Here is a 27,114-nt window from a genome sequence, read left to right as displayed (position 1 = left end):
GGGATGAGTGGGGCAGGCCAAGGGAGAGCCCAGGTGCTCATAGCATCTGGGTGGGGGACGTGGCCTCCAACAGCCAGGGAGGGACCCTTTCCCAGAGGGTTTCCCCCCAGGGCAAGGGGTGGTGTTGAGCCTGGCTGGGTTGGAGTCAGAAACCCTTGGGCAACAGATTTGGGCATCTGATGCAGCGGCAGGGCTGGGGGAGGCCAGGACCTAAGCTTTGTTAATGCTCCTCTCCTCCTCCAGCTTCCGTCTGGGCTGTTTTAAATTATTTTTTGTTTATTTTAATTCATTTTTATAACAATTATTTTTGAGAGAAAGGGAGAGAGAGAGAGCGAGCATGAGTGGGGGAAGGGCAGAGAGAGAGGGAGACACCGAATCGGAAGCAGGCTCCAGGCTCTGAGCTGTCAGCACGGAGCCCGATGCAGGGCTTGAACCCACGAACCATGAGATCATGACCTGAGCCCAAGTTGAACGCTCAGCTGACTGAGCCACCCAGGTGGCCCGCCCCCTCTTCTGAGCTGCTTTTGGAGGAAGGCTAGAGCCCTCTGTGTTTCGCAGCTGGCCCAGCCATGGGTACCACCCTGGATGTTCTTTTCATAGCTGCTCACAGACACCCTGACATAGATGATCCAGGCCCTTAGAGACGTCCAGCCGCTTCTCCTTTCTCAGCCCTCAGCCCCCTGGCCTGACTGTACCACCACTGGGCCGCAGGTGCATGGGGCGGAGAAAGGGCACAGAGAACTGACTTAGGCTCCGATTTTATCACAGACGCTCACCGTGGCATCAGACTTAAATGGCACTTGTTCCTGTAGACAGTTGCCTAAGTGTATACCACCCTGCCTTCCAGGAAAAAGCAAATGTAAAAAAACTATCAGCTCCTACTTCCTCTGGGGGTTGAAAATAGAGGGGCTGTTCACCTTTTCTGTTGGGATGTTTTACCAGAACTTTAAAAAAATAAATGTCTCCTTGTTCAGTATTACTTCCACTAGCAGAAAAAGCAAGCCAAGTGAAATAAGAAAAAAAAAAATCCCACGTTATAAATATCTTCTTTAAAAAGAAACGTTTAAACTAGTTTCTTTTGGACAAATGTGTCGCATTACAAAGGGACCTTTATTTTTTTTAAGTTTATTTATTTAACTTTATTTTGAGAGAGAAACAAACACACAGCGTTAATGGGGAGGGGTGGGGGGGGGGTGGGGAGGCAGGTAGAGAGAGAATCCCAAGCAGGGTCTGCCCTGTCAGTGCAGAGCCTGATGCAGGGCTCGAACTCATGTACCGTGAGATCATGACCTGGCCTAAATCAAGGGTCAGGTGCTTAACCAACTGAACCACCCCGAGACCCCTACAAAGAGACCCTTAATCGAGCAACCCAGATCTTCCTGTAACTGCACGGGTAATGCATGCACACAGGTAACATGGGTCCTCATGTTGCCGGTCCCTGAAGGGAATTTTTGGGTGTGGCCCCCCGTGTCGTAGGATCTGAGCCACGTGGGGGCCGCGGCCAACCTCACAGCTGCCCCCCCCCCCCCCCCCGCAGTGTGCCTGCCGTCAGTGGACTCTCGAGGCGGAGAGTGACAGGCAGGTGTTGATGCTGCATGTCTGTTCCCTCAGTGGACTGCTGGGACGGGCCCGATGGGAAGCCCATCATCTACCACGGCTGGACGCGGACCACCAAGATCAAGTTTGATGACGTCGTGCAGGCCATCAAAGACCATGCCTTTGTCACCTCAAGGTTTGTGGGCTTGATTTGCCGGTGGTTCATCTTTAAGGGACAGGTGGACAGACGCCCCTTCCTGCCCCCCCGCCCTCCCACACCCGACACATGCACAGATACACATCCGCCAGCCAGGTCTCCATCCTGGCTGGTCGCTGCCAATGTCTTCAACTGGGTGTTGGCGCCCCCTGCAGGCCCAAAGTGCAAGTCCCTCCCTGGTTCTAGAGACTGGAGGAGGCTAGGGCTGGGACTCCAGTGACCTCTGCTGCCCCCCCACTCTCCGCCAGCCTGTTGAGCTGAGCTGGCTCCTGCCGCCCGCAGCTTCCCGGTGATCCTGTCCATCGAAGAGCACTGCTGTGTGGAGCAGCAGCGCCACATGGCCAGGGTGTTCAAGGAGGTGTTTGGCGACCTGCTGTTGACAAAGCCCACGGAGGCCAGTGCTGACCAGCTGCCCTCGCCCAGCCAGCTGCGGGAGAAGATCATCATCAAGGCAGGTGACCTCGGGTGCTGTCGTGCATTCAGGAGAGCCCGTGGCTCAGAGCACAGGCTCCTGGTCCCACCAGCTCCCCTTACTGTCTCTGTGAGTGACGCTGGGCAAAGCCATTTAACCTCTCGATGCCACTGTGTCCTCACCAGTCTCGGGAGGTTCGTAAGAGAACCTACCGCGTTGGCCGTGAGCATCCCGTGAGAAAATGTGCGCACAGTCCTTAGGACTGGCCCCTGGGCCGTAGCAGGTGCCACGTAAGTGTTAACTGTGGTTCATTCATTCTTGGGGCAGACCTCCACCGCGCCCGTGGCGGAGTCAGGTCTCTGTGCCGGGGGTGTTCCAGTGACCCAGACTCCCTTCTTGACTTCGGGAGCTCCCATTCCAGCATGTGAGATGGACTGGAGGTGGACAGTTGCCCCAAAAGGCTGTGTGCGCTAACGGGATGAAGAGGGTGGTTTGCCAAGTGCTGTGGGGAGAGAGGAGGGACCAGCCTTGTCTGAGAGTGCAGGGGTGCCGGGGGAGAGGGGTGATGTTTGGGGATCTGTATTCCTCGGACAAAGAAACCAGATACACAGTGGCTTAAAGCACGGGAGAGACCATTTCTTCCTAAGCTGAGGGAGAGTGTTCTAGAAGGTTGAGCTCTGGCCCAGAAGGCTTTCCAGGGACCCAGCATTCTCTTTTCATTCTCCAGTCTCCCAGGGAAAACTGGTTTTCAGCTAGGGTTCTATCGACCCCCAGCGAATCTGCAGTTAGAATTAGGGTTGGGGTAGCATGTGAACTTCGGGGGAAGATGTTGCCTCTTTATTTTTATTAACCTGTAAATAAAACTGAAGGTTTCCTTTCATTACGAATATTGCCAACAAGCCACTTGGGGCTTTGTCACCAGCAGAAATCACAGATGTTTTCATATCGTGTTTACTGTTGTCGCAAATATCTGAAAATAATGCTGTGCTCATCACTACTTTGAAATTGTGGCAGTTAATAGATTTGACTCTAGATCTTACGATATTAATAAAGAAGTACATCTATTTATATTACAAATATTCAGTATCTTAACTGTATTTCAGTATAGTGTCTCTTATAATTGTACGTATTATAAATGTCTATTCTGAGAAAGGGATTCAGAGTCTTTCCCGGGCTTTGAAGGGGGTCCCTGGCACAGAAATGGTGAAGGCTATGCCCTGGGGTGCTGTCCTTGTGTGTGGTTGGTGCTGGGTTGTAGGCCTACCTGAGCTCCAGCTCATAGGAGGGGCAGTGTGATCACGTCCAGGGTCCGCGACTCCTGCCAAACAAGCAGAATGTCCGTTAGGTATGTCCGGCCTGTTCTGTCCTCTGTGTGAGAATTTAGTCACATGTCCACACCTCCTGCCAAGGATGCTGGATGTGAGGTCTCTACCTGGATGGCCCTTGGCAGAAGGAGGGGGATGGATTTTGTTGATAAGCAGCAGGTTCGTATGGAAGGATGGACAGGTGTTCACCAGGCGGAGAGAAGGCTGTGCCCTCAGGTTGTGGGAGTAACCTCCATAAACACGTGGCACATTTCCTAGATCGTCGCTGGACCACCAAGATGTACTGGGAACAATGCCTGTGTGCCAGGAGGCCGCGGTCTAGTGGGAAGACCGAAGCGTTAACAGAGGGGTACCAAACAGTGCGAGGGGGCTTTCGCCGAGGTTCGTGCAGAGGAAGGGATGTCCGTGCCCCCGGTGTAAAAGCAGCAGCATCTGAGAGGATCTGGCTAAGACCTGGGGCACTTTCCACGGAGATACTTAAGGAGGCTTCCAGGATAGGGAAGGCAGGACTAGAGGCCAAGGGAGGTCGGCTGGGAGGGGTCCACGGCTTCTCAGGCCTCCGTCTGCGAGTCTGCATTTCTGTATAGCTTCACTTTCTTGGCACCACTCTCTGTGTGTCCCCAGGGATTTCCTGGCTCTTGTTTTCTGATGTGGAGCCCTGAAGGCCCCTTTCAGAGCACACATTGCCTACCCGTGGGACTTGGTGGCTCACTCCTTTCTGTTTCAGGAAAGAGGGAGGAATAGCATTTGTGAGGCGTTCCTGGTATGTCACTTACTGGGCGAAGCATGGCATGAAATACTCTTCAGTCTCCTACAGCCCTGCGATCCCAGGCCCGAGGGTCACTTTCCACATGGGGGCACTGAGGTTGAAAAGGTGGCTTAGCTGAGATTATGGTACTTTGAAAAGTTTCACCTTTTTAGAAGTATCTTTCGCACCCACTGGCTTACAGGACCCAGCAGGGGCGTCATTATCCCCATTTCACAGGGGGACGTTACTGAGACCGAGACAGGTTGTCACACAGCCGAGGTCACGCAGCTAGTAAGGCTCTGAATTCAAGCCCCTGTCTGGTTCCCAGCCCTGAGCTTCCTCCAGAATCTGGGATTTCCAAGAACCTGCCTGGGTGGGCATCAGTACTTACCTGGATGAAGGTGGTTGTAGTCACGGTCTTCAGAGAGCACTGGCTCCGAGAAGCGCAGCCACCTGCCCAGGGTCACACAGCTGATAAAGCAGCAGGAGTGCTGTGTGCACTTAGGTCTTAAATCTGCGTCTCCAGTGTGCACTCCTCTGCCCTGCACAGCCCGGGCCCTGGACTGGCTGTTGCTGCCTTCCCTCTGTGTGCCGGAGAAGGTGGGGGGTGCACGTGGTATCGCTGATCTACTGAATGTTTATCCAGCACTTAGTACCTGCTGAGCTACCACAGGAGATTCAAAACCAAGTCCCGCCCTCATGGGACTTGTATTTTAGCAGGAAAGACAGAAGACAAAGATAGGCATAAAGATACACAAAGGGCCAAGAGTATGGAAAATAATTCCCAGTGGTCAGATGGTGACAGGGAGGGGAAGGAGAGCGGGGGCTGTGTGTAGACCACACGGTCCAGGAAAGCGCACCTGAGGAGGTGACACTGAGCACAGAGCTAAAGTGAGAGACGAGCCAGGCAGAGAGACCAGGCAGTGCAAAGGCCCTGAGGCGCATGCTGCAGCTAGATGCTTCCTGGCCGGCTGATGTGAATGAACGCTTATTGGCTCAGAGATTCCAAACCTGGGTCTCGAGGCAGATAGGCTATGTGTATTTTTTCCCCTCAGCATAAGAAGCTGGGCCCCCGAGGCGACGTGGATGTCAACGTGGAAGATAAGAAAGATGAGCACAAGCAACAGGGTGAACTGTACATGTGGGATTCCATTGACCAGGTGGGTGTCCTTGTACTCCTTCTCAGAGCCTTGAGTGCATCTGAGGTCTACTAGAGAACTCTGAGAGTATTCCTGTCTTATTTGCATTTTGACCTATTTTTTTAATGGTTTACTTCAAAATAATTTTATATTCCACCTAACATACTGTGTATTTACACACACACACATACAAAGATGTTTTACATACTCTTCACTTAGCTTCCCCAAATACTAACATTCTCCATAACTTAGAGGATAATTATTGGAAGCAGGAAATGGACATTGGTACAATAATAATTAATTCATGGACCTTATTCCAATTTTACCAATTTGTCCACTGACGTCCTTTCTGTGGTCCAGGGTTCAGTTCAGGATGCAACAGTGCATTTACTTGTCCTAACTCCTTAGTATCCTTCCGTCTGGGACACTCCCACTGGAAACCTTATTTTGGTGAGAGTAATGCATTTTGAGTGTAAGGCCACTTCCCACATCCCATAACCTAACATGCGAATGCACTTGAGGATGTTTTGATATGTCTCTTCTCACATCCTAGAAATATTAAAAATTGTTAATGTTAAAATAAAGAATTAAGTCACCAATGTGGAAGAGCCTCTAGACAAACTGGCTGAGAAATCCTGAAAGTCGTAAAAAGTGGGTGTAATGGAAAAAAACAGTCACGAGACCCAAAAAACAATCCCATCATTCGTAATGGCCTTCAAATTAAATATGAACTAGAAATCTGATGCCAAGTTGTACTTACCACGCACTGAATAAAAAAGTCCTGAAAATGCCAAAGGAACCCCAACATGAATAGATGTTTTAAAAGAAATGTCTCGAAGGGGATCGAATTCCATGCAACCACCACAAACGTCTATGAAAGTGGGAACGGCGCATCCCAGGGCAGGGGCTCTGGGCCCCAGAGTGGATGGGGCCAAGAATGAGGGCGAGAGCTAATGCTGGTTTTCCCTTCTAGAAATGGACCCGGCACTATTGTGCCATCGCTGATGCCAAGCTGTCGTTCAGCGATGACATTGAGCAGACTGCAGAGGAGGAGCTGCCCCAGGTAGGGGAGACCCCCTAACTGGTCTTCTCCCCTGGCCCACAGGCCTGGACATCCTCAGCCTAACCAGCTTCCTCTTTGGGTACCAAGGCTGCCTGGCTCTTCTCTGATTGGCTGGCTGGCCCAGGTTCTCAACCAATGAGGTTCAAGGGTTTTTCCTGCTCTCAGAAGGGCCTGATTGGCCTGTCTGTGTTCTTGGCAGGAGGATATTGGGATGTTCTGTCCAGCCACACCCCCAGCCTGGTTCCTAGCTTCCCTGCCCTCTGTCCTTGGGCTGCTGGCCATCCTTGGTGCTCCCAGGGCATTATGGCTTTCAGATATCTTGTGCAATAGAGTTGAAACCTGTACTGGGGTCCCCTTAGCCCATGTCTCAGGACTCCAGGCAGTCACCACCAGTGGTGACAGGAGAGGGAAGGCAATGAGAGCCATTTCCCCAGACCTCTTGGGTGGTGGGCAAGCTGATGCCAGCCTGTCTGCTCGCCAGTCCCCTGAGTCAGCATGTGCAGAGGGACCAGTCTGGCCATGCCGGGGGTCTTTCGGGTCCAGATTTTCAGAAACTCCTCCTCCCTTTGTGGCCCAGGATATACCCCCCACGGAGCTGCATTTTGGGGAGGAGTGGTTCCACAAGAAGGTGGAGAAGAGAACAAATGCCGAGAAGCTGCTGCAGGAATACTGTGCCGAGACGGGGGGCAAAGATGGGACCTTCTTGGTGCGGGAGAGCAAGACCTTCCCCAACGACTACACCCTGTCCTTCTGGTAGGGGCATACCACCTTCCCCTCGCAGCTGGCCAGATGGGGGACCATGTGGGGAGCTCTGCGAGCTCAGGCAGGGCCTGGAAGCCCAGACGTCTCTTAGGGAGCTGTGCAGGGCAGGGGTGGGCCAAGGCAGGTGAGGCCCAAAAAACTTAGCAATCAAGATTAGTGATATTTGAGGGCACCCGGTTGGCTCAGTCAGTGGCAAATGTGACTCTTGATCCCAGGGTTGTGAGTTCGAGCCCCACATCGGGCGTAGAGATGATTTAAGAATAAAACCTTTTAAAAAAGATTAGTAGTATTTCAATGCGATATTTTTTAAACATCTGAAGTAATGAAAAATCCGCGATGAACAAAATATCGTCAACATTTTAAGACACTTAAGACGATGTGGTCTCACTCACGCCACCCCCACCCACCCCAGTCCCGGTCCTAAAGCAGGTGGCTTTAGGCACATCACTCAGCCTCCTGGAGTCTCCGTTGCCTTGTCCCTAAAATAGAGACCTGAAAGGCGGTTTATGGTGCCGTCATGAGCTTTCTCATTCACTCACTCACTACATTCATTCATTAACTCACTCACTGGAGTGCTTGCTTCATGCTAGGTGCAGCCATCAGACAGATGGGGGGGGGGGTCCCTGTCCTCATGGAGATTAGAGTCTGGTTGGGGAGATGCACGATGAAAAAGGAATCGATGGTCTGTAATTGTGATAACTGCAATGAGAAAAAGGCAAGATGTTACCACAGTCTGTACAAGAGGGGCCTGATGTAATGTTGGGCATGGGAGCAATCAGGGAAGACTTCCTGAAAGAAGGACTGTGTAAACGGAGACCCAAAGGGTACAGATGATTACAATGTATTGACAATAGCAATAGCTAACACCTGCACGCCAGGCGGCATTCCAGGCACATTTTGTCCGTGAGCTTGTTCAGTCCTCGGGATGGCTCAGTGAGGACTGAGCATATAGGGAGGAGAATGTGGAGGCCCAGAGAGGACAAGGCTCGTGTTCAAGGTCACTTAGCACATAAGTGGCAGCATCAGGGTTTATACCTAGGCCATCTGGCTCCATAGTGGGAGTCTTATAGGTAAAAGTGGTAGAGGAAGTAGGTAGAATGTTCTGGAATCCAGGCTAAAAGACCAGTCTGCGCTAAAGCCCAAGCATGTCCTAAGAGCACAGGGAGACCTGAGTGGCCACATGCAGGGTCTACCTCTCAGTGTCCCTGGCCGCAGTTCTGGCCCTGCCCCCTCCACCCCCCGTGTTCGTTGCCGCCCGGGGTGCTGGAACGGCCAGTCGGTCTGGCCTCGGCCCTGAAGTTGTCCTTCTCCTTGCAGGCGGTCCGGCCGGGTCCAGCACTGCCGGATCCGCTCCGTCATGGAGGGCGGGACCGTGAAGTACTTCCTGACTGACAACATCATGTTCACCAGCATCTATGACCTCATCCAGCACTACCGTGAGACGCACCTGCGCTGTGCCGAGTTCGAGCTCCGGCTCACCGACCCTGTGCCCAACCCCAACCCCCACGAGTCAAAGCCGTATGTGTGCTCAATGCTGTCGGGACAGCAGAGCTCAGGCATCCACCCACAGGTTTAGGGGGTGCAGACACCCTTGCGGGTTATGTTCGCGAATCAGATTAGCCAGGCTCGTGGGTGTGCCGGGGCCCAAATTCCCACGAGGCCCCTCACCAGGGTGCCCGGGATCTCCCCGGGATGGCCACAGTTGCAGACCCCCACTCCACCTTACTTTTGCCCTGTTCTCTCCATCCCTCTGCCTCTTTCCCTGCCTCCATACCACTATCTTCACAGTCCTGAGCTCTTGGACTTGGATTTTCAGAGGTGAATTTTGGCCCGGTGATAATCTTTTTGCTTGTCAAAGCTCATTCCCGTTCATTGTGAAAGTGAACAAGAAAAAAGTAATTGTAAAGATTTTCCCTTCACTTTGTTTTTTAATCTAGTAAAATGAATAGGAGTTATGCTTTCTGAAGGGTTAACCAATTTTGAAAACCAGAAAAATATTTTTAAGCAGAAGGCTGCTAAAATGTACATTTCTGAGAAGCCTTGTAACTTACAGCAGCTTGCTTTCTTTGGTCTATATTCATATAGATTGCCTATTCAAGTTGGCTTTTTCTTATCTTTAAAAGCATCCAAAGACCGACCAACCAAACAGACCTTTTGAAAACTCAATTCCCTGTGTTCCCTGCCTCCAATTTTCTGAGATTCTCTGCTGTGACTGATGCTGGCACTGAGTCAGGCCGATGGAGGGTGGGGGGTGAGGGGGTACAGTTCATTTATTCTCTCATGCTCCAAGCAGACCTCCGTTATGAATGTTTTACCCAAGCTACATGTTGGTGGTCTTTGAAAAAATTGCCGTTTTGAGTGATGTTTTGGGGTGGGGAGGCCCACTGTGTAATTTCCACCGTGTTTTCTGGGGCCGTATCCCAGGCCTCCTCACAGCTCATTGCGTCCTCCGCTGTGCGTGGCCCTCTCACTTGGTCCCCTTCCTGTGCCACAGGTGGTACTATGATGGCCTGAGCCGCGGGGAAGCAGAGGACATGCTGATGAGAGTTCCCCGGGACGGGGCCTTCCTGATCCGGAGGCGGGAAGGTACCGACTCCTACGCCATCACCTTCAGGTGAGTGGGCGGGCTGCAGCCTTCCGGGAGGGACAGGAGCGGAGAGCGAAGGGGGTGCTGCGCCTGGCGGTTTACCTCCGCGTCTGCTCCCAGAGGGTCAGCGGGGAGGACAGCAGTGATAGCAAAAGCGGCCTGTGCTCACAGGAGCTTGCAGCGTGCTGGCACAGGTCTGTGTTCTTGAGAGTAGCACGTGTTATGTTAACTCACTTCATCTTCCGGCAGTTTGAGGACTATGGTCATTATTTTTCACAGGAGGACACTGAGGCACAGAGAGGTGAATAAGTAACTTGCAGAAACGTGCAGGCAGGAAGGGTGGTGGAGCTGGGATTTGAACCCAGACAGCCCTGGCAGGCTCAGATCGGTGATGGTGTAGACAGGATTTCCTCCCATCTGCACTCGCCACCCAGCGCTGCTGGTGGAAAGGCCTTAGGGACCAAGCATCCATAGGACGGTGGTTCTCTGCTTGAATTCCACCCCAAGACGCCTCCAGTTTCCACCAGTGACAGCGGTGGGAGGGTTTCAGACCCATTTCATACCGTCCTTCCATCTCCACTGCCACGGTGTATTCTCAGCGTAGGGCCTGACTAACGTTCCAGACACTGGGCTGCCGTGAACACTTCCTCTGATTGAGTCTTTCGCTGTAGCCCATGAGGGGTAGGTCCCTGACTTCAAATAAGAAAACGGGAGGCCCAGAGAGGTTGAGCAACCTGTCTAGAGCCACACAGCCTAGTCCTGGGCTGAGGCAGAATTTCAGACGTGGGCCCCTCCGTGTCCACAGCCTGCTGTTTTCGCTGTGAGGTCTGAAGCAAGAGGCTCGTGGCCCAAACTGGGCCTATGGATGTTTTTCTCCGCCTGCACGGTTACGTGAAATACTGAGAAATTTTACTTGAAGATTTAGGTTCCTTCGCGTGAAAAGCGGGAGGCAGTGGTAGCTGTTGCCACGGGGCGACGCTGGTTACCAGCTGCACGGAGGAGCCCTGGTGTGGCCAGGCTGCTCCTGTCCCTTCCATTCCTGTTGCCCTGGCCCCTGTGCCGCGGTTGCCTTGCCAGGCTGCCCCCTGGGCATCTGGAGCTGCCTCCTTCTCCCCCGTCACTGATGCCTTCTTGGGTGAGCGGATGGCGGTGGTAGTGGGGGTCATTATCATGGCGATTTGCCGAGGATGTACCGCGTGCCTGCTCCGGCCAGAGTGACTCTCCTATGCTTTGTGCCAACACAAAAAGTGGGGTTAATTGGCGACTAGTGGAGATGCTCGAGAGGCGAAGCTGGCTTCCAACAGGCCTGGGTTCACGTCTCCCCTGCAGTTCTTGGGATACTATCTCTTGGCTTCACGTTGGTTGCCAGGACGGTGTCCAGCAGAAAAGACGAGTCCTGTGATGTAGACAGTCCCCCTGGCCCCTGCTTGAGCTGGGTGTCATGGTTCTCTGATTGGGCACCTTCAAGCTGGCCCGGGGGGGGAGGGGTGAGGTTGGAGTCACTTGATTGGATGAAGGTGGGCTGGTGGTACCAGGGCGGTACCCTGAAAGCCGGAGTTTGGAACTTTTAGGGATTAGCACAGGTTCTGTGAGCACCTACTATGTGCCAGGCTGTGTGCGGGGCTGCAAGAATACAGAAGTGATAAAAACCGCGCGGTCCTTGCTCTCATGAGCCCAGCGGTCTGCGGCGAATGAGCGACCTCCTGTCGGTCACAAGTGTTTCTTTCTTTTGAGCGATTCCCTCTTATTTAGCATTGCCTTGCGAGTAGCGGTGGTCAGTGCGTGCCGGCTGAGTGAGCCGGTGATGAGGGCTTTGTGTCTCAAAGAGGAGAGGAAGGGAAGGCGGTTTCCATCATGCTGGAACGGTGAACGTCCCCGGTCTCCACCCACCGCGTGCCTGTGGGGGACGCTCCGTCACTGCAGTAGTCAAAAATGACCTCCCCCCACCACCCAGACTCTTCGAAACTCACTCTGGTCAGGCTGCGGGGTGGGTGTCACTGTCTCTCATTGGCAAGTGTCGCCTGCAGCAGGAGAATCAGGCACAGAAACGCGTTGCTGCGTACTGTGTGCTGAGTGTCACAGACGGTGGTCAGGCAGGTGCCTGGGCCCAGGGCAAGCAGGAGCTCTTGGAGGACCAAAGGGGGATGTGCTCCATGCAGAGGGAGAACAGAGGGCTGGAGCAAATTTCCTTCCCTCTCCCCTCTGCCCAATATCTGCAGAATGCCTCTCCTGGGTCTGGTGCTGGTCTGAGCTCTGAGAACCCAGGCTGAACTTGGGGCTAGATCTCTACAGGAGAGGACGAGCTTCCTCACAGAGATGTTACTGCTGTCTAGGTGTGATCGGGGCAGGTGCACCTCTGTGGGACATGGGAGCAGGGGCTTCTTGGCGGAGCTGAGACCTCAGGCCATGGTGACCCCTGGTTTGTAGCAACCAGGTGACTGGAAAGTGCCGTTCACACTCAGCCCTGTTCCTGTCTCCCTTTTTGATTCTTCTCTTGCTGGAGAAGCTCATTTTGACTTGACTTTGGTTATATTTTCCTAACTGTTCACTCTCTGAGTACCCTCGGAGCGCTGGGCACATTGCAAAGGGCTCACCCTGGGTTATCTGTCAGACGCGGTCCTGACACATGCCGTGACACAGGAACTGTGGGTCCCCAGCACTGTGGAGGACGAAACTGAGGTTCAGACAGGTTACCTGAGGAAGGAACCAGAACCTGACCCATACTCTTAACCTCAGCATCCTGGAGCCTTCCTGCCCTAGGCGGCTTTTGTAAAAAGTTAAAAAAAAAATTTGCTCTTAATGCTTATTTTTGAGAAAGAGCACAAGCCGGGGAGGGGCAGAGTAAGAGAGGGGCACAGAATCTGAGGCAGGCTCTAGGCTCTGAGCTGTCAGCCTAAAGCCCAACGTGGGGCTCGAACCCACACACCGTGAGATCATGACCTGAGCCGAAGTCAGACGCTTAACTGACTGACCCTCCCAGGCAACCCCAAAAGTTTAAAATTTTTTATTAAATAAATATATTCTTGTTTATTTATTTATGTTTTCATTTTATTTTTGAGATAGAAAACGAACAAGTGGGGGAGGGGCAGAGAGACAGGGAGACAGAATCGGAAGCAGGCTCCAGGCTCTGAGCAGTCAGCTCAGAGCCCGTTGCAGGGCTCGAACTCACACACTGTGAGATCATGACGTGAGCTGAAGTCGGATGCTCAACCAACTGAGCCACCCAGGCGCCTCTGTATAAATATATTCTCTAAAAAAAATTAAGGGGTGCCTGGGTGGCTCAGTTGGTTGAGTGTCTGACTTCAGCTCAGGTCATGCTCATGCAGTTCACAAGTTTGAGCCCCACATCGGGCCCTGTGCTGACAGCTCAGAGCCTGAAGCCTGCTTCAGATTCTGTGTCCCTCTCTCGCTCTGCCCCTCCCCTGCTTGCATTCTTTCTCAAAAATAACTATTAAAAAAATAATAAAAAATTAAGACATTGCAGTGAAGGCTAAACCCCCTGTGGTCCTTCTCATCTGGGTCCTTGTCCTGTAAGAAAACACACTTTCTTAACTGGTGTCATGTGTGGACTTCAAGAAAAAATTGGCTCCATGAACATGTACCTATGGAAAATACATCGTATTCCCTTCCATTTTTAAAAAATACAAATGGGGTCATAGTATAGCTTCATCTTGCAACTTTTTAATAAAATATTCCTGCAACTATTCTGCCACTGACGCAGAAGTCTTACAGCATTTTTTTTTACGGGACTTATTGAAGAAGTGGCTTCCCGGGATGTTTTTTTTTTGAAACAATAAAAATATAAGGTGCAAAATCTTAAAGGATAAGTAGCTTGCCCATAGTAGTTATGCCTTTAGACCGTTTTAACAAGGTGCTTTGGGTTGTAAAGTTGAGATCAGAACTTACTGTCCTAAAGGCTTCTGTTCTTGCTGATAAAAGCTGGTAAGACCGAAGATTGTTTTCCATTTTGGATTTTTCTGACCTCGTGTTTCAACTGGGTGAGGCGATAAAAGACTTGTTTACCTTTTGGGGGAAAACAAAACAAAATGAAACAAAACAAAACACCTCATTGTTCCAGTAGTTGGAACACTGAAGATAAGATTGAAGGATTTGGGCCTCAAATCCCAGAGTTCTAGAGTAGAGATCAGCAAACATTTCCTGTAAAGGACGAGAGGATTTTAGGCCGTGTGAGCCCGTGTGAGCCCGTTGTCGCTACCCCAGCTCCTGTCAGCTCAGCCACTGTAGAGTGAAAACAGCCCCAGGCCGTATGTAAATGACCGGGGGCCGTGTTTCAATAAAACTTTATTTACAAAAGTGAGGGCAGCAGTGGGGCAGGTGGGTGTGGTATGTGGGCCAGATTTGGCCTTGGGGCCATTGTTTGCTAACCCTGCTCTAGACACCAGTACCTTCCCAAAGTCCAGTCCTGTAATTGGGGAGGAGGGAGCAGACGAGAAGAACTAGCAGTATCTCTTGTAAGGCACAGGTATTTCTTGTGTTTCCGTCTTGAAAAGATCCGTGTGCTTCACAGGACTGCCGTACCCTGTTTATTTCTCTGGTTCCCTGAGGACGGATACGCAGGTTGTTGCTAGTTGGCAGGGCTGCGTAGCAATTGTCTGGTGTGGCGGATTTCGGCGCCTCATCTCCCTGCCGTCTTCCCTCTCCAGGGCCAGGGGCAAAGTAAAGCATTGCCGCATCCATCGGGACGGCCGGCACTTTGTGCTGGGCACCTCTGCCTACTTCGAGAGCCTCGTCGAGCTGGTCAGTTACTACGAGAAGCACGCGCTGTACCGGAAGATGCGGCTGCGCTATCCTGTGACGCCTGAGCTGCTGGAGCGCTACAATATGGTAGGCGCCCAACTCCCCCGTGATGTGGCGCCGTGTCATTCAGACCCTTGTTGAGCGTTTCTCACGTGCCCAGTAACCGCTCTAGGTCCTGGGGACAGAGACCCTGCCCTCATGCTGCGTACGGTCTAGTGGGGCGGGAACCAGATAATAAGTGAGATGAAGAAGACGCATCACGGATCAGGTGGTCACCAGTACTGTAGAGAAAAACTGGGCAGGTGGAGAAGTGGATACAGAGTGACGGGGAAGGCGCTGCGGTGCTAAAAGGGTGCTCTGGAAAGAGGTCATTGAGACGGAGTCATTTGAGCAGATGCCAGAGTTGGTGAAGGAGTGAGCCGTGCAGCTATGGGAAGGACCTGTGCCAGTGCAAAGGTCCTGAGGTGAGGGCATGAGTGGAGGCAAGCCAGTGTGGCCGGAATTGAGTGAGCCAGAGTGGGATGAGAATTAAGGAAGGATGGGGTTTACGGGGGACTGCGTGGTGCCGGGCTGGGTTGGCCCCTGTGAGACACTGGCTTTTGTTCTGAGTGGAGAACAGACCTAATTAGATGACCATGTCTCTGTTCTTGTCCCGTGGATTCAGTAATGTATTGAGGAGAGATTTAGGATACAGCCACCATGAGCCAGGACTGGTCCAAGCTACTGGGAGTGTGGGGAACAAAAGTCTGCCTTGGGAGATTTAGGTTCAGGACAGGCCTGCAGTCACGTGAAGAAAATGCCCCCGGCAGCATGGATTGCAGTGACGCAGATACAGTGAGGTTGGGTGCTGCTTTGGGTTGAGCCACAGAGCTCAGAAAAGGTCTCCTTGAGAGGCTTAAAACACGAGCCCAAACCTGACAGGGAGTGATCGGGCCATGGGGAGCTACGGAGGAAGCCGGTTCCAGGTCGAGGGAGCAGCCACGGCACACGCCCTGGGATGACCCTGAGGGACAGTGACCGACCTCAGAGGGCAGGCAGGGTCTCTAGGGTGTGCTGGTGAATGTGACCTGTGTGGGTTCGTGGCATTTGCCAGTTCCCATCGTCTAAATGGTTCCACGGGGGCCGGTCTACAGCTGCTGACACGGAAAGTGGGTCAGGGAGACATGGACGCTGGGCTCTTGTGGGCCATGAGGTAGTGGCAGCACGCCTCCGGGTCCCAGGGTTTGTGTCTTCACAAAGGAGTGTAGGGCCTGGCACACGGTAGGCCGGCCTAGGGCCCTCTCTCACGTGGGGGGCAAGTTTCTGAGTTCGGGCTTCTCACCATCTCTGCCAGGAGGCAGGAGTTGAACTGTGAGGTTTCAGCCCTTTGCCAGAGAGCTGCCTGGAACCCGCGTTCTGAGTCGGGCTGCCCCAGGAACTTGGATGCTTCCATTTATTCCGCTCTGTTCTTTTCCAGGAACGCGATATCAACTCCCTCTATGACGTCAGCAGGATGTATGTGGATCCCAGTGAAATCAACCCGTCCATGGTATGGAGCCAGCCTTGCAATTCACGCCATTACCGGGTCCCTGGAATGACGTGGGGTCCCCTCCCAGCTACAACAGGGCAAGGGAACATTTGGGCCAACTTGGCTTCCCCTCCCCACCCTTTTTTTTTTTTTTTTTTGAGAAGAAATGATGATTGACAGTGTGAAATCTGGTTTCCGGGAAGAGGTTAATAGAATTCTACCCAAACGCAACAGCACCTTGCTAAAATTCTGAGGTTTGATGAACCACCTTTGGGCCAAACAGCTTCTAATTAAAAATCTTTCAAATGTTTCTTGCTCACTGACTGAGCCCGTGGTGTTTATGAATTCCGTTTGGTTCACCGACCCCTTTGCAGCGTGCACGTTATCTCCTGTTCCCACCCTGGCTGCTGTGTGATTTCACTCGGTGTAGGGGGGAGGGGAGGGTGGGTTTTTACTCTTGGCCCCCAGCCCCTCCTCGTTCTGGTTCCATCTCACATAGAGTTTGAGCTGCAGAGGAAGAATGATGGGGAATTTTCTTTCGGGGCAGGGTTGGATATGGCACGCAGTTCATGTCTTGCTAAGGAAAGGGCCCTGATGATGGGCTCTGTAGAAATCCAGAGACGAACTTCTTTTCTTTCTTTTTTTTTTTTTTAATTTATAATCCTTGGCCATTGCAAATCCCTTTCAGCAAGAAATGAAGGCTTGGAAGGATGTGGACACATGGGCTGTGTGTGAAATTATTAGAGGACTTTTATTGGGAAGAAGGCTTTGGTAATAAGAATGACATGACCTCGTGTCAGCCAGGTGTCAGGGGATGGTGGAGACTGTGGTAAACTGAGGAACTCACACCCCATCTCGAAGGCAGCTGTGCCCGTTGGCGCTTGATGGCTGCCTTTCCAGAGAGCAGGCCGGCTTTTCTGATTTCTCAAGGCACACCAATCATCCAGGTGCTTGATGTGAATTTGCCCCATTTTTAAATTTTAACCCAAGTTGCAGAGAAAATCATCCTATAAGTGAGGCAAGTAAAACACGACTGTGGCTGCATCTGATCGCCGACTGCCAGACTATGTATGGCGAGCGCCTCAAAAGAAAATTATCGCTGTTATTATGATGGAAAACGGTTGAACAATTAAAAAAAAAAAAAAACCCACTCTGAAGATGAGGAAAATAATTAGCCCTGGTCTCACCGTCCTAACCCGGTCGCTATCTGCATTCCTGGGTCTCTGCCTGCACGGAGACGTATTTTACAATCCCCACCACCCACACTGGCCATTTCTATTCTGCTCTGTTCACTTGCTGCTTGTCCTGTGTGGATTTCTCCTTTGCTGATTTGCCTCGTGACTATTCTGGCTCAAAGTGGTAGGCCAGGTAATTGAGGGAAAATACATGGCTTGCGGTTTTGACTTAAGAAAAAAAAAAAAAAGAATGGGTTTTTAATGCTGCAGAATGTTCTGGGTGGCTGTGCCGGTTTAGCTATGTCCCGGTCAGTGGCCGTGTACGTCATCTCTAGTCTTTGTCCTTCTAGTTAACAGTAAAAGGAACGTCACCTGTGAGGCTTTGGGCATCTCTTTGCATCGTTTCCTTGGGAGGAGTTCTTGGAACCGGAAAGACTATATCAGTCGTAATAGGGGACGCGTCTGGCTGGATGGCCACATATCAAGCCTTGCTCTAAGCACTTGACAGCCCATTAATCCCGTGCATCGGGTACGGTTTCTGTGCCCTCGGCATAGCTAGCAAGGTACAGAGCTGGAACGTGGCCCCGGGCGGTCTGGCTCGGGGGCATTTGCTCTTAGTCATTTTGTTGTGCCGTCTGCCAACCTGGTCACCTGATGGACAGCTTATTTCTCTCGTTCGTGGGGGGCCTGCCATGAGGCCTCCTCCTGCCCTCTGTCAGGCTGGAGACTCGCTCCTCGTGGAAGCCACTCTATGGCACCTCCCTTTGCCACTGGCTGCACCTTACAGCCTTGGAGCCTGGCAGTGGCCTGGGAGGTTGAGGGGGGAAAATGTGTCCTTACGTCCGCCTAGAACCCACGTTGCTTCTTACAGAAGACCAGCGTGAACTATGGCCGTAACTGATTTATTTCTGAGCTCAGCCACTTAGCCCCTGGTTGACCTTAGGGGGCCGGTCCTCATCCACATTCCCTGGTGACTTTGGGAGCTCCTTGGCAATGCATTACTAGCTCTTGGCCAGCAGATGGTGCTGTTAACCTTGGACTGAAGCTCCCTGTTCCCTAAAGAGCGGAACCAACGCAGACCCCTCTCTCTGCTTGTGTCGCCCAGCCTGACCTTCTCCTTCTTGTTTTCCCTCAAAGCCTCAGAGGACCGTCAAAGCTCTGTATGACTACAAAGCCAAGCGAAATGATGAGCTGAGCTTCTGCCGTGGGGCCCTCATTCACAACGTCTCCAAGGAGCCCTGGGGCTGGTAAGGCTGAGGGGGGCTGGGCTGCTTGCTGGATGAACTTGACTTGTCCCTTCTTGCCAGTGAGACTCGGGTCCCGGCTGAGCTCTGACGCCCTTTCTCTGCTGTTCCGGGCTGGCTTTGACTCTTGTACCCTCCCTGGGAAGGTGGTTTGATACATGCTGTATTCAGAAAAGCAGATAAACCACCATATTTCACGTCATATTAAATATTATTTTAGTTATAACAGCAGCGGCCACTTACTGAGCCCTTCCTCTGTGTCACTTGCTTTCTTACATGGTCTAACCAGATTCTCATTACAACCCTTGGAGTTGACTGTGGGTCTCCCCACTTTACAGAGATGGCAAATGAGGCTTTCCAAGGTTGTACAGCTATTAAATAGTGCAGGTCCTTCCCATGACATGAGCCTGTGTATTCTTCTGAGTTCAGATTCTTACGCTGATGCCTAGTCCTGTGCTGCGGCCCTACCCTGGACTGAAGCAGGGACGTTTTTAGGTCACAGATACCTGGGTATGCTGGGGCTCGATGACCTTTTCTCTCTTTTCACCTGGGGCAAAAACCGAAAAAAGTTGTGTTGCCCATCCATAAGTCCCTAGACGGGTGTTTTTTGCAGGACTATTTTTCCCTTTAAGCGATAAGAACTTCTTGGTAACCACGAGCACCCCCAGGGATTCAATTCACAAGCGCAGCATCCTTTTGTCCCACAAGATAGCTGGACCTGACGGAGAAATCTGAACAGCAGCTTGATAGGAGTGCCTCTTTATGTCAGGAACCACCGTGAGCACTTGATCTGAAATAACTCCTATAAACCTACACAGTGGCCCTGAGAGGTTCTGGTGTTACCTGCATTGTACCCGTGAGGAAACTGTGACGCACAGATAAGTACAGTAACTTGTCCAGGGCCGCACAGCAGGCTGAGATCTGAAGCCAGGCCTTCTGACTCCAGAGCCCCTACTCCTGACTTGACTCATGTACTAAGTTCAGGGGTTTTCAAAGTTGTTTTCGTGTTGTTGTTTTGTTTTGCTTTTTGAGAATGCCCTCCTTTTAATTTTTTTATTTTTGAGAGAGAGAGGGAGACACAGAATCTGAAACAGGCTCCAGGCTCCGAGCTGTCAGAACAGAACCCGCCCGACACGGGGCTCAAATTCACAAACGGCATGCTCATGACCTAAGCCGAAGTCGGATGCTTAACCGACTGAGCCACCCAGGAGCCTCGAGATGCCCTGTTTCTAATCCAAATCTTCCCTGGATCCCCAGCGTCAAAAAAAGGTTAACAACAGAGCGATCTGCTGAAGCTGGGGTTGGGGCTCAGCGCTCCCATGTGGCCTCCCCACGGAGACCCTGGAGCTCCTCTGTGAGGCTCCCAGCTGCAGCTTGCCAGCCATGTTGTGTACCTGCCTCTCCCTGAGGGGCACAGCCAGAACCCGGGTCTCCCCTGGGCCCACGATGCCCCTTTCTGCACCCTGCCTCTGTTGAGGTCCCCGTTCCGTTTGTGTGGGTGACTTGGACCAAGTAGCAGGTAGACCCCAGGTGATCTCTTTAAATCACACACTTTGCCATGCGTGGCACAGCCCCTCCTGCCTTTGCACACGTCCGAGGTGGGGTGCTTGTCATTCCCAGGGCTCCTGAGGTGAACTGAGGTGCTGGTGTAAGTGGCGTTGGTGAGGGGCTGTGGGTCAACTGCCCTGCAGAGGTCCCCTCCTTTCTGTCTGGTGGCAATGGCACCACCTAGCGGGGTGTTGTCACTGTGCCACTCTCCTGTGCATCCTCCCAGCCTAGTTCCAAAATGGTGGGGGTTTTGTCCAAACTGGGATGCCTTTGAGAATGAAGGGAATGGGATTGTTAATAATGACCCCTGGGGGTGCCTGGCTGGCTCAGTTGATTAAGCATCCCCCTCTTGATTTCAGCTCAGGTCATGATCTCACGGTTTGCAAAATCGAGTCCCGTGTTGGGCTCTGTGCCGGAAGTGTGGAGCCTGCTTGGGATGGTCTCTCTCTTAAAATAAATAAATAATTTAAAAAAAAATTTTTTTTTTTTTTAAAATAATTGTACCTCGACCACAGGTATGACCTGACTAGTTTGGGGCAAACAGTATTTATAGTCACCCTGAATACAGCCAGTGTTAGCCTGAAATGGGTCTGGAGAAATGGAGGTGAGGTGGGTGGCTGGCAAACCTGTATTTCCACCAGGCCATGGGACCATCGGTCCTCCCTCTGTTGGGATTCAGGTCAACATTTACTAAATGCTTCCCACCACCCCCGAGTACCGATTTGGTAAGATGGAGAAAGGTCTCACATAGTGGGGAAGACAGAGATAGACGTTATATGAAAGGTGCACACTGCCTCCACAGCTGTGGGGACAGATGCCACGGAGCACAGAGGAAGAACACTCAGCCTAGGCGGCAGTCAGGGAAGGCTCCCTGGAAGAGGCATTCCTGAGCTGAGTCTTAAATGGTTAGTAGGCACAAGCTGGATACGAAGGGCGTAGACTGAGGCATGGACCCTAGGTGGCATGGCAGGGACAGAAGGGTGGAGGTGACAGGTGGTCTGGGATGAGGGTCAAGTTTGAGTCACAGACAGGAGTTAAGGTCCGAGAGTGCCTGGGGTCAGGTGAAAGAGTCTGGGCTTGATTCTGAAGACTTTGGAAGCTGTGGGTGTGGTGAGGTCAGAGATGGGTTCTGGAAAGAGCCTCCTGGCTGCAGAGTGTGCCTACAGGAGGACACTTGGAGGGAGTAGCCCTGCGTGCCTGGGCACTGCTTCGGGGGAGAATCTTGGAGGTGACCACAGTTTGGTGGAGTTGAGACGCATACAGAGATCAGTTATGTTCCTTGTTATCAGTGCCGTCAGAGGAGGCAAGAAGGTTGAGGGAGGGCAGTATTTTAGCTGAGTAACAAGAACGTTATTTGAGCACTTACTGTATACTGGATGCTGTTAAAACTGCTCAGCATGTGCTTAGCCCTGTGGTTCCAATAAAATCCTCTGAGGGGAGGGGGCGGCTGGGTGGCTCAGTGGGTTAAGCGCCCGACTTCGGCTCAGGTCACTATCTCGAGGTTTGTGAGTTGGAGCCCCACGTCGGGCTCTGTGCTGACAGCTCGGAGCCTGGAGCTGCTTCGGGTTCTGTGTCTCCCCCTCCCCTCTCTCTCTCAAAAATAAATAAAGTTTTAAAAAACATATATGAGGGGCGCCTGTGTGGCTCAGTTGGTTGAGTGCCCGACTTCGGCTCAGGTCATGATCTCGCTGTCCGTGAGTTCGAGACCCTCGTCGGGCTCTGTGCTGACAGCTCAGACCCTGGAGCCTGCTGCGGATTCTGTGTCTCCCTCCCTCTCTGCCCCTCCCCTGCTCATGTTCTCTCTCTCTGTCTCTCAAAAATAAACAAAAAAAATGCTCTGAGGGAGGCAGTTAGATTATCCCCATTTTACAGATGGAGAGTCTGGGGCACAGAGCGCCTACGTAGTTGGCGGTGGAGCCGGAATGTGATGCCAGCCTGTAGGGCTCCAGAACCTTCCTTACCCCGTCCTTATCCCTAAGTTCACAGCCCTCCCTGAAGTGGGGTTGGGAATGCTCTAGACTTGAGCTTTTGTCCCAAATGGCCTCTGATGTCCACGTAAAGCACTGAAACTTCTGGTGTCTTTGACCAAACATTAGAATTCTATTGTAGGGAGGGTGCTGACCCTGTGCTCACTCACTGCTGATTAAAAAAAAGCCGATGACCCCTTTGAAATGCTCTGTTGTCACAGATAATGACCACGGCCTCTGGTCGCTTGGCCACCTGCTGCCTCGCCCCAGCCGGCAGCTGGGATCTGACGAACAGTGATGGATTATTAACTCTGCCCCACGAAGGCCCTCTGATGCCCTCTGTTTTTCCCCAGGTGGAAAGGAGACTATGGGACCAGGATCCAGCAATACTTCCCATCCAACTACGTTGAGGACATTTCAACGGTCGATGTGGAAGAACTGGAAAAGCAGGTGAGTCTGGACTGTCACACAGGGACCCCTGCGGACCCGGCTTCTCAACAATCCGGGGAGCCGTCTCCGTGGGTTCCCGTCACACATGCTGCTGTGTGGTCCCTGTGGAGCACCGGAACAGGGACGACAGGTGACAGGGAAGTCGGGATTGTCCCCGGAGTTGTTGGGGGTGAAAGTCACTGTGACAAGCCTGTCATGTTTTAATCAGGTTGTGCCGGGCTGGAAGGCTTTGCATATGCAGGACAGGTCCCTCCGGAGCGAAAATGGCCAAACGGGGAATTTGTCCTTTGCTTAAAGCAGCTTGCAAATGAAACACATTTAGTTTGGCCGCCAGACATTCGGGACGTGCTTGGTGTGAGTAAGCAGGTGGGCTTGAGTGGCAGTGAATTGAGGCCCTCGTGGTGACACTGCCAACCTGTTGTCTGTCCCCCAGCCTCCTCTTGCCCTGAAGGCCTAAAGAACATCTGCTGTCAGGTGACAACACTGGGCCGAGGACGGACTTGTCGTAATGAGTACCTTAAGGCCTTTCCAAGCCCAAGGAACTTCCTCGGGGAGTTGGGGCAATCTGGGAGGGCTGCACAGAGTAATGTGCGTTCGAGTCTTCGAAGTCCAGTTGGAGACCAGTAGCAGGACCGGCAGAAGGGAAACCAGGTGGGAGGCACAGCCTCACGGAAGGTGTGGTGGTGGGAACGTGGCTGTGTCCGGCGCGCCGGGCCTGTGGCAGGGACGTGACCCCTCACCGCGTCTGTCCCGTGTGGCCCTTACCCCCCAGTCGGCCTTGGCCTGGTGGGGTGGGGGCGGGCCTTACAAGCAGGGGGAAGACGCAGGTCTGCTAGCTGTCCTGAGACCCAGACGTTCTCTGTCGCCCGTGGACCCTGGGATGCAGCGAACGTGTGGTGGGAGGGGGAGCTGGAAGGCTGGCGGGGGCCCTTCAGGCAGATCTCACAGCGTGGCCATTGCTCCCCGAGGACCTGAGAAGCCACAGAAGGCTCTCGAGCTGGGCTCCGGGAGGCTGGACGGTCCCCTTTCACAGCCACGTCTGAATGCGCGTCTAGGACGTTGTCTTGGAACCAGACCCAGCGCGATGCTTCCAGACCCGTTCCGGAATTCAGACGGCTTGTTTTTACAGATTGGAAAATGAACTGGCGGACCTGCTGGCACCCGCTCACGGCTGGGTCCCCGTCAGCAGCATGCTTCATTATTTAGCGCTCTCCCCACGGGTGGATCCTGTAATGAAAATGCATTTTAAACAGTTCTGCAGGCGGTGTCTCTGCTAAACGGTGAGCTTTGGAAACTGGTTGTCTTTTTATTATTCCCGTTAAGACTAACTTGAGTTATGTCTTGTTTCCTCACAGATTATTGAAGACAATCCCTTAGGGTCTCTTTGCAGAGGAATACTGGATCTCAACACCTATAACGTCGGTACGTGCACACACGGTCTCAGCGTGGATCGCCACCCAGGTCCCCCACGGCCCCGCCTCGGAAGCGCCCCAGGCGGGGAGGCGGCTGCAGTCCATCCAGCCGTTAGCCTGGGCACAGGACACGGAGTCCGTGTTCCTACTCCCAGAGGAGGAGCCCACGCCCATCACCGACCGTGGGACCCGGCTGAGGTCCTGCGGCCAGCTAAGAGATGAGGCGGGGCAGGGCCCTCACCCACACTGCCGTCAGGCCATCTGCCTTACATTTGCAGAGCACAGGGGGATGGCCCCGGGGTTATCCAGAGGGAGCTTGGAGCCGGGTCTGCTTTGAGCCTCAGCTCTGCCATTACCAGCTCTGTGCCCCTCCACGCATTACTTCCCCGCCAATGCCTCTGTGTCCTCTCCTGCCACATACATAGAAGACTGATACCCCAAAAGGGTGGGATGAGGATTAAGAGACGGCACAGGTAATGTGCTTTAGGATGCTACCTGGCACAGAAGACCTCACACATCTCAGCCAGTGAGGTCACTGAGCAGATAATTTCTCCTCTCATGGCCTTAATTTTCTTTCTAGAAAATACTTTCTCTGCAGAGAGCGTCTGTCGCATGCCTGTCTCCTAGCTTCTGGTGGCTCCTGGAGATCTTTGGCGCCCCTTGGCTTGTGGCTGCACCATTCCAATGTCTGCCTCTGTCTTCAGGGGCTGTCTTTCCTGTGTCTGTGTCTCAAATTTCCCTCTCCTTCCTCTGGTAAGGACGTTAGTTGTTGTATTTAGAAATCCTAACTCCAGAGTGATTTCCTCTCAGGATCCTTAAGTACATCTGTGAAGATCCTTTATTTGCAGTCAGGTCACATTCGCAGGTACGGGGGCTTAGGGTGCAGACAGAACTCCTGGGAGAACGCCGCTCGGCCCGCTGTGTATCCCAGGCCATGATGTAGGTAAAGAGGCCAGACCCCGCCCGCCCTAAGGCAGATGCCCCGGTCCGCGCTGACCACGGCTGGGGCAGTGGCACTTTGGCTGGGTTCGTGAGAGAGGCGGCTTGGGCCCCGTGCCGTCTGGCCTTCCGGAAGGCTGCTCAAGACTTCGTTATTCTCTCCCAAAGTGAAAGCCCCGCAGGGGAAAAACCAGAAGGCATTCGTGTTCATCCTGGAGCCCAAGAAGCAAGGCGACCCTCCGGTGGAGTTTGCCACAGACAGGGTCGAGGAGCTCTTTGAGTGGTTTCAGAGCATCCGGGAGATCACCTGGAAGATGGACACCAAGGTAGGTGCTTGGCTCATCTGGGCTCCCTCTGCGGAGGCAGGGTCGGGTCTTCCCTTTGAGGGAAGACTTGCGGGGGGGGGGGCGCGGTTTGGGCCATAGGAGTGCCCACCGTCATGGAGGGGAAAGGGCCATTGGTGGTCTCCGGGAAAGCTGGGTCTAGTTTGAACCCTCAGCAGGCTGGGCGTGTGTGGAGCCATAACTTGATATTTGGGGCCTGGCTGGCCCTATCTCAACGAGAAAGTACAGTGTTCCTGATTTTGAATGTTCTCTTGTTTGTCAGTATCGTTCGGCACAGCCTGGATCCTCCCCCATAGGCGGCATTTCCTGAGCTCAGGCCCCCGGACCCATAGTGGCCCCTTGTGCTCAACACGACCCCCTTCTGTCCCTCTGCAAGTTTGTTTTCTTGTGGAGGAACCTGGGCTCCAGATGGAAGTGGACCTTTCAGCGTTTATCATAACTGGAGCCCTCGTGTTAGGCTGAAGGTGTTTTGAGAAGCGCGATGTTCTGAGTGAGAACAGGAGGTTGAGAATTAGGCAGGGCTGGACCCACATTTCTCTAGGCCTTAGTTTTCTTATCTGTCAGATGAGCCCAGTCCCTAAGTCACAAGATGAGGGAGGGATGAAATGAGACGATGCATGAAGAGCAGTGGGTCCCGGGGTTGACACACGGCAGACCTCAGGGAACAGTCCTTCAGCATCACTCTGTCCTGCCACGAAGACATGGGACACTTGCTGTATCTTGGAGGATGGAGCAAGTACCATCCATCCTTTCTTGTGGCCACAGACCTGGGAAGAAATTGTAGGGTTTCCCAAGTGCCCAGTTGTTTCTAAGGCAGATACTGACCCAAAGGACCGATTTCTAAGCTTTGCCAGGACTCTGTGGGTCCCTGTGACGCCTGGTTACAGTTGATGAGTCTCCCTCTCCCGTGTACTGGGAGTGTCACCCCCCCTAGTGGCCCGGTCTTTCCTTGTGCTCGAGTCTAGTCAGGGACTAGAGGATTGTCACTCCATCACCAGGCACTTGGGATGAGCCCCGAGCTTGTGGCCAACACGGCTGTTCCTGCTCTTGTTGCTGGGGTGCATCCCTTCTGCCCTTCGGTGCCTCTGATGTGGCACAGGGGGGCATCATGATCCTGGGGTTCATTTGGAAGATGAGTTCTTCCGATCTTGTACAGCTGTCCCCCATCCTGGGTAAATGGTGGTCATCGTGATTGTATGGCACCGTTAGTATGTGATGTTGGCGTCCTGAGCATCTTCTAGTATTTGGGTCCCTCCCCACCCCCAGCCTGGCCAGGAGTGGAGAAAACACTAGTGGGAGACGGTGAGCAGCTGTGCCCTGCAGACCTCAGGCCCCCAAGCCACCTACGGCACGGATGGAGTGTGCGGTACATCCTGGCACTCTCTGCTGCTTTTAGTGGAGAAAAATGCAGAGTTACTTGAAGGCTTCTGTCCTCACATGAAGGTTTCTGAAATCAAGCCTGGCTGTTCAAGGCTCCTGTTCTCTGCCTTTGATCTACATTCCTCCTTAATTGGCTTTTACGTCTACTAATTCTCATTATTATGTGGGAAGGTTAAGAAAACAGCAGGCAGCAGAAACCACTGCATCCCTCCCTTCTCCCCAGCCTCCCGGCGCTGGGGAAACCAACACGATGAATGTTCAGCTCACTGCCGGGAGCTCCTCGCCACAGCCCTACTGTCATGTCTGTCCCTGACACCCTGCTCAGGGCTCTGCGATTTCATGGTGGAGGGCAAGAGACCAGGCACTAAGATCTGTCTGGTTAGTGAGTTTGCAAAGCCTGACTAGGGAAGCTGTGCCTTCAGGTTCTGGGAGAGCCCAGTGGGTGCAGTCTACAGGTCTGGAGAGTAATTGTTACACAATTTTGATGCAGCAATGGGTCTTTCATCTTGAATGGACATCGTTTTCTGCTGAGGCTGGGAAAAAGTGACACCCATGGCATGTCATTGCTCTGTGCTTTGTGAGGCAGTTTCTGTAATTTGAG

The 27,114-nt window shown here is 52.8% G+C and overlaps 1 protein-coding gene and 1 long non-coding RNA gene across 6 annotated transcripts in view; one reads left to right on the top strand and one right to left on the bottom strand.

Annotated features, from left to right (window-relative positions):
• PLCG2 (phospholipase C gamma 2) overlaps window positions 1-27,114 on the top strand; it is a 152,607-nt gene that overhangs the window by 92,806 nt on the left and 32,687 nt on the right. For all 4 annotated transcript variants that reach the window (XM_027076280.2, XM_027076281.2, XM_027076282.2 and 1 more), the window contains 13 exons: window positions 1,612-1,732; window positions 2,036-2,204; window positions 5,294-5,398; window positions 6,351-6,440; window positions 7,018-7,193; window positions 8,520-8,720; window positions 9,697-9,816; window positions 14,454-14,634; window positions 16,004-16,075; window positions 18,367-18,476; window positions 22,342-22,438; window positions 23,794-23,860; window positions 24,958-25,115. In XM_027076280.2, the coding sequence (XP_026932081.1) occupies window positions 1,612-1,732; window positions 2,036-2,204; window positions 5,294-5,398; window positions 6,351-6,440; window positions 7,018-7,193; window positions 8,520-8,720; window positions 9,697-9,816; window positions 14,454-14,634; window positions 16,004-16,075; window positions 18,367-18,476; window positions 22,342-22,438; window positions 23,794-23,860; window positions 24,958-25,115 (1,667 nt within the window). The remainder of the gene's footprint in view (window positions 1-1,611; window positions 1,733-2,035; window positions 2,205-5,293; window positions 5,399-6,350; window positions 6,441-7,017; window positions 7,194-8,519; window positions 8,721-9,696; window positions 9,817-14,453; window positions 14,635-16,003; window positions 16,076-18,366; window positions 18,477-22,341; window positions 22,439-23,793; window positions 23,861-24,957; window positions 25,116-27,114) is intronic.
• LOC128313267 (uncharacterized) overlaps window positions 13,232-27,114 on the bottom strand; it is a 68,383-nt gene continuing 54,500 nt past the window's right edge. Inside the window, exon 3 of one of the 2 annotated variants that reach the window (XR_008293727.1) lies at window positions 13,232-13,812. This is a non-coding gene — a long non-coding RNA (uncharacterized LOC128313267). Of the gene's footprint in view, window positions 13,813-23,369; window positions 23,666-27,114 lie in introns of those variants that run through there. The other variant, XR_008293726.1, reaches the window with a different exon arrangement.

Source organism: Acinonyx jubatus, chromosome E2 (genome assembly GCF_027475565.1).
Source record: "Acinonyx jubatus isolate Ajub_Pintada_27869175 chromosome E2, VMU_Ajub_asm_v1.0, whole genome shotgun sequence".
Classification (NCBI taxonomy): domain Eukaryota; kingdom Metazoa; phylum Chordata; class Mammalia; order Carnivora; family Felidae; genus Acinonyx; species Acinonyx jubatus.
Note: the sequence above shows the minus strand (reverse complement) of the source record. Positions and strands in the feature narration are given on the sequence as shown.